The following is a 6816-nucleotide window of genomic DNA, read 5'->3' as shown; positions in this document are numbered from 1 at the left end:
CCCATATGTGTGTAGCAAAACTACAATGAATTAGAATATTCTATGTAATGATCACAAACCGAACCATTTATGTCAACGCCTATATTAGAAACATCAACAGAATAAAAAGCCGGTCTGTAGATTCTCTCCAACAAAAAAAAATAACCTTAAGTGAAACCCAAAACTCCCGTTTATTTCCAATCAAGAAACCCGAATCAACCCAGGGTTAACGCATATACTTTGGTAGAAAGAAAGGGTGGATAGCCATCTTTAGATAACGATTCATATGCCATTTTATAAAAAGAAAAAGAAAATATGATTTACAAAAACCTTAATAATAATTCAACAACCCACCCACTAAAATTCAAATTCAATTTAATTCATTCATTTATTGAATTGAATTTGTGAGAATGGTCAAACTGAAAATATCTAAGCTTGTTTAGGTGCCAAATGGCCCCAGTTGACGTGACGTGTAGATTAATTCAACGGCAAATAACAACCAAAATCCAAATCCAAATCCAAAAGATCAAAAAAATACAAAACAAAAACAAAGTTGATCAAAATAATAGTAATATTGAAACGACTTGTTCACCTACGAAAGAAAGAGGTTTATTGAATTGTTGGTTTGATATGAATCCAAATTCATCGCAATAATCATCAATCCATATTATTAGAATTAGTGAATCAAATCAGTTGTTCGTTTGACCTACAAAAGTAAAACCATGTCGGATCTGCCCAGACGCTCTGGATTTCGAGGAATCGGCACCTGGATTAACAAGCAGATCGTTGAGCCCTTTACGGAAATCGTTAGCCGGTAATTCATATACGTTCTTAGGGTTTTCGTACCATTTTGTAACCCTAATTTTGTAAATTGGGGGGAAATTTATGTTTTTATGTGATTCAATATTATTATTATTATTATTATTATTATTATTATTATTATTATTGTTTTAGGGGAGCAGAGCCTAAGGAATTGGCATTTTCTGCAGCTCTTGGCATTACTTTAGGAGTCTTCCCAATTGTTGGTATGCTTTTTATGTTTAACCAAAATTCATTCTAGTTTTTATTTATGTTTAAACTAGGTTATAACCCGTGTGTTACATGGGGTTGAATATAAAAAAACTGAACTTAACATCATTAATTATGTTTAGCATATATGCGCAAAAGCACATTATCAAATAAAAGGATCACATAACACGTAATAAAATTAAAAGTAAGAACATATAATTAAAAACCATTTCATAACGTGGAGCAAAAATATATACCGCTTCAGTTCACCCATGCTGTTAATTCCATCTAAAACATCCCAAAACAGTTTCCAAGTATTTGGGCTCGTCACATACTTAATCCAATATCTCTCATTCAATTAAGTTTAAAACCGAATTTACGTTAAGTCCAAATGCATCCAAATCTCTACCATTAATCTTTTCTTTGTCCAAAGTAACATACATTTCTTATTGACTTATGAAAAGAATTTTACATTAGATGTTCAAGAATTATAAGTTTTAAGTCCAACTCAACCAAAACATTACCCTAAAAAAGTTACCAATGACCGGAAATTAACAAACACATCATGACAGTTTATTTCAAATTAATATACATGACCTTTGCACTTATTCATGTTGGGACCTAGAGCCTTCAAATTTTTAATGGGATTATAGTCAATAGAAAACTTAGAAAAGATAAAGGATAATGAACCTCTTGGGACATGTCCACAAGTAGCCAAGTAGGTTCAAGAAACCTGCCAACAACTATCTACAATGCATCTAGACAAATCAGTATGTTAATATCCCAATAGCTCATACAATCCGATCATTATTACTCTTCTAATACGGGGGAAAAAAATGGTGTGGCTCCATGTAATCCAGAAATTGGAGCACCACACCAATACTCTAGTTGTATTATTGGTCCATCTCATCTTCGGCTTTAGTTTACAAATATTCCTTACATGCCAAATCCATTCATATTTGTTTCTTCTTACGAGCCAAAGCATAATAAAGCTTTCCCTATGATGTTAATGCCATTGCGTGCCTCCAGCCACGGGCCACCCAAGAACTGGGATATCAAAAGACACATTTAGAAACATCGCAATAATTGTAACATCCACACACAATTATTCAATGTAGCTATATAGTGTTAATGGCATAATGTGACACACATTCAAGAAAAAGCAAATACCTGTGATATAAATTGACCTTGCAATGATTGGAGTTTGTGAGGGACAAGATGGTCCTTAAAATCTCCATGGCCTAGTTGACCATATTTGCTCCAACTGAAAGTATAAATATCACCAGAAAGATGACACCGATATCGTATGCCTCCAACCGCCTGCAACAAGCACCATCTTTTCCTCCTGTTACCATTTCAGCCCGTTTACTTAAAAGGTAGTATCCCATGATCCATTATATAGCAACATGTTTGATACTTATTTATTGACTGACAATATATCAAATGGCTACATATACTGATAACTGAAGCTTTCCGGGAATCATGCGATCTTTTCTGTCACCTAACCCCAAATTACCATATCGTCCACAACTCCAACCATATGCTCCACACCAGCAGCCACCATTTTCAAATTTACACCCTAGTTAAAATACATAAAAAATCACGGGTCATTTAATTTTACATGACCATAAACAGAATTTAACAGAAATCTGTAACTTTTACTTGAAAAGCTTCAATCTTTTGTGGGACAAGAGAGTCCTCGGTTGTACCTAAACCAACTTGACCATTTTCTTCATAATGATATTTTCGAAGCCCAATTTTGCCAAGAAAGCAAACTGTGGTAAGTTGACATAATCAAGACAGCCACTACCTGCTAATCTGCTACACAGTCTCAAAACTGCAAGAATGTTAATTTACAAAATAGTTAAAAAAAACTTATAAAATAAAAAATAATTATAGACCTAGAGTAAGCACCATTTAACAAACTTTGTAACTACGATAAAAGAGTGAGTTTTGTAAATTATATGGTATGGCTATAGTGGTTATGAGCAGAGGAGAGATAAAAAGTTATATGGAAAAGTTAAATATGGGGTTACGGTCTGGTCATACTATATAATTTTTTAATATTTTCTGAAAGTGGTTGTGAGTGGAGGAGAGAGAGAGAGAAGATAATGATAAGGGTATAAGAAAATATTATTTAGTTGAACGGAAAAGGAAAAAAAAGTAGTGATTTTTAGTGTAATTATATGGATATGGATAGGAAATGGGCTGGGAATGCTCTTAGTCTAGAGAATTAGGAGTTTAGTATATATTTATCACTAAAAATAGTGACGGACATAGAAATCCTTGGTAAAACAGAATCAGACTTATTCCAAAACATCTTTTAAGTAGACCAATTGAGGGACTGTATGAAAAGAGGTTTCAGTTGAGAAAATAATGCCATATGATAGGTATCCATAATTTGAAGGTACATATCCCAGCTTCAAAAAGAACTTCAAGAATATATATGAAATATTAAGTTTATTAAAAATGGTAACAAAATAATCATTCTCTAATCATATGTAAAAAGATATGAGGAGGTTTATTACAAATAAATGTCTTTATATGGGCTCATTTTGTTGTTTTTCTACTATATTAATATCTAGCTTACTGCACCTGAAAAATGGCTAGACACACCCAGTGTGAACATGAATAATCCTTCACAATAAGAACCAAAACAAAAATCACCTGAAGATCCCCTTGCACTTTGCAGAACTTCAAAGAGTTACTTTCTTCCTTCTCTGGTGTAGGCAGCTTTATTTCTGTATTGTTACTACATGCCATATTCTGTTAGAAAAAAACAACCAATTGCTTCATAACATATAACCTAACAAAATTCCAAATAGTCAAACTTTATTCCAAGTAAGATGTTTAGACCTATAAACTTAAATCAATTACCTATCGTACACCTTAACATGTGGATTCGCAAAGCACTATAATTCCTACTGATGAGTTTCTTATCTGGTGAATTTCTTGCATGACAACACGATTTTATAAACATATTATATTAGATTAAGATTCACAAGATATTTAACATTGGACTTTTTTTTAATTATACTCGATTACAAACCCGAATTAATGATTAACCCGAACCGATAAAACAATAACGAACATGATGTACTGAATAAACATTCAGGTCGGTTAATAATTATGGTTCCAAACTTCTGAAACCCAATTAACTTATACTAAAAAGCTTAAACTTGTGAAAATTTTGCATCAACATAATTCCTAATCGTCCCTCAAAATTAATCGTACAATGCAAAACCCTAGATCTATGTAAACTAAAAATTTATCTTAACTGTAGGCAAAATTAAATAAAAAACGAAGTCAAATCACTCCTTAAACACCGTGAATAATCAATAAATAGCAAAATTGATAACTTGAACCTGATGAGCAAGAATGAGATGAATCGTCCAGAAAATGAAGCAGATTTTGTTTTGTGTGCGTAAGATCTGAGATGAAAAATGAAAATTTAAGTGCGGTGATGAGATGAAATGATAATGATAATTTTGGATCTGATACCTGATTATTGTGTCCTTAAATTTGTATTTGTGGTGGACGATTAGAGATTGAACTTTGAAGGTAGAAGATTAGTTTCAGGGTTTTTGAGAAGAAGAAACGTGGGATGATATTCCAAACTAAACAAAAACCGTCCTACATTTACGTTCTGTGCTCTGGTAAAGCCACGTGTCATAATAATATCAAGTTTGAATAAAAGAGGGGGTTGCTGTGGAGATGACAGGTGTGAGAAAAACCCTGTTTTATTATAATAGTAGATTAAAAAAGTTGTGTTTATGAAAACAGGAGTGACTTTTTTTCTGTGTGTGCTGGCTATAACAATGTTTGGGAGTTATGTCAATGCTCCAACTGTCATGCTCGCCAATTTCGTCGCGACTCCAATAGAGCTCAGGTCAAGTTTCATCTTATTTTTACCCATATTACATATATTTTTTGTTGCCATAATGAAAAGTTGCTCGAGTTTACGGTTTTCAACTTTATTGATCGGAGGTGGGAGTTTTTTTCATCTATTTATGAATGGGTCGGGTTATGCTTAATCTCCCAAGAAAGTATTTCAAGAAAACCCGAATGGGTTAAATGTTACCTACTTGCATGTTTTGTCACCATATTTATTACATATAAACCATTTATCTAAAGATATAATGTAGCTTTTGAAGTTTATACATGACTTATTAGTTATTTTAAAAACCGTAATCCTCTAGGCCAAAAAGTGCTTTAAGTCAACCCGATGCTTACAAAAGTGTACTGGTTGCGTGACCTGTTAACCAACCCGCTCGACCCGTCAATGTTTACTTTTGTTGAAAAATGTTACACCTGCTCAAACTTTGGACTTATTTGATGCTTAAATTTATTACTGTATGTAAATTTAAATCTCACAGTTAATAGGATTAATTGAGACTCTAAATCTTGTAAAAGGAAAACTGCTTGGTTTCTGTCAGCTTGATAGTTTAATAAAGTTGTATCGTTAAATTTCTGTAGATGTTTAACATCAAAAGTCAAAACTTTCCAAAAAAGAAAAATTGCTGTAATTTAATTCGATAGATTCTTACATTATGTCGTTATAGGTGTTTAATATATTACTGGGTTAGAAACCCGTGCATCATACGGGTTGATTAAAGGAAAGATTAATGAAGTTTTGGAAATTATAAAACGGTATTTTGAGATAAAATATAATTGAAGTGGGTCTGAGATAGAAATCAATTTTCTTAAATTTTGCAAGCTGTAAATTTATGTTTCATGAAGGGATGGAAGGTAAAATAAGAGAAGCCAGAAATAGTAGGGTGGGCTCATATGATTGTGACACATGGCAGTGAATAATTACTTATTTATAATCTATATATGACTATTAGCAGTAATTCTTACATTATGTTGTTTTCTTTTTTATAATTTTTGTTTTTATACGCATACAGTTTGATAATAGTGTTCTTACGCTTTGGTGAGTTTCTTACGGGTGGAGCTCACTTTCCTTTAACCACTGATGCTCTAAAGAAGGTATTGACCGGCAAAGCTTCGGCAGAGATCTTGCTAAGCATTGTTCACGCGGTATGTCAATCAATAATCATTTTCTTTTTATCAAAATATTTCATTACCTGATTATTACAACCTAAATCAACTCTAGTTACCTGAATATTAGATAATCAGTTTCTAAACACACTCCATAATCTTAGTAACTTGTTGGCATTATGTGCAGTTGTTGGGGTGGATGGTTTTGGCCCCTTTTATCCTGGGCCTACTGTACATTGCGTTCGTACCATGTTTCACCATGTTGGTCCGTAAACTCAGTTCAGTGTCGATCCCGGAGAGGGATGATGAGCAGTCCTACACCGAGGTGATGCTGAAAGTAAGAGATGTTTGATACTTGTGTTAATAGGGAAATTTGAATGTTATGTTATTTGGTTTCTTCTGTACATGTATATTTGTGTCTTTAGAACTGAAGCTAGTATGATGCATGCTAAGTTCAAAGAATGAAGAGAAAATGACAAATGCCAACTTCTCATGAACAAATGATGAAAATCTTAGTCAAATTTTATTTGCTTTAAATTGAAGGCTGATGATGGATGATGCTATATGATTTTGCAACATCATATTTGCGCGTGTCATGTTTTTACTTTGATCATACGATATTTTAACTGTTAATTAATTTCCGGTTTTGTGCACATATGGAACTCTTGCAGTAACGCATGGCTGGTAAAACTTAAGTTCGATCACTACCCATTATGTTCGCCTAATGTTAGAAAGCTTTATTTTTACTATACTTTATCCCTCATTTGTTCACCTATTGTTCATGTTTCTTGCTTTTCATCTTTAAAATTCTAAAGAAATTGCCTTTTG

The 6816-nt window shown here is 33.0% G+C and overlaps 1 protein-coding gene across 1 annotated transcript; it reads left to right on the top strand.

Moving 5' to 3' along the window:
• The first annotated feature begins 696 nt into the window (after nucleotides 1–696).
• On the top strand, nucleotides 697–6430 carry LOC143594996 (uncharacterized). Its single transcript, XM_077074159.1, has 5 exons — nucleotides 697–793; nucleotides 934–1004; nucleotides 4771–4876; nucleotides 5895–6027; nucleotides 6176–6430. The coding sequence occupies exons 1-5, from the start codon at nucleotides 702–704 to the stop codon at nucleotides 6338–6340; spliced, it is 567 nt and encodes a 188-aa protein (XP_076930274.1). The 5' UTR covers nucleotides 697–701; the 3' UTR covers nucleotides 6341–6430.
• The last annotated feature ends 386 nt before the right edge of the window (nucleotides 6431–6816 follow it).

This window comes from Bidens hawaiensis, unplaced genomic scaffold (assembly GCF_021521415.1).
Source record: "Bidens hawaiensis isolate Kalapana, Puna unplaced genomic scaffold, B.hawaiensis_p1.1 tig00044589_1, whole genome shotgun sequence".
Taxonomy (NCBI): domain Eukaryota; kingdom Viridiplantae; phylum Streptophyta; class Magnoliopsida; order Asterales; family Asteraceae; genus Bidens; species Bidens hawaiensis.
The sequence above is the reverse complement of the archived record's forward strand: the minus strand, read 5'-3'. Positions and strand labels throughout refer to the sequence as shown.

Bases quoted from the DNA above. Each gene is read 5' to 3' on its own strand.
- LOC143594996 (XM_077074159.1), top strand. From the start codon at position 702: ATGTCGGATCTGCCCAGACGCTCTGGATTTCGAGGAATCGGCACCTGG. The intron at 4,877-5,894 runs GTCAAGTTTCAT...ATACGCATACAG, and splicing joins GCGACTCCAATAGAGCTCAG to TTTGATAATAGTGTTCTTAC. The intron at 6,028-6,175 runs GTATGTCAATCA...CATTATGTGCAG, and splicing joins TGCTAAGCATTGTTCACGCG to TTGTTGGGGTGGATGGTTTT.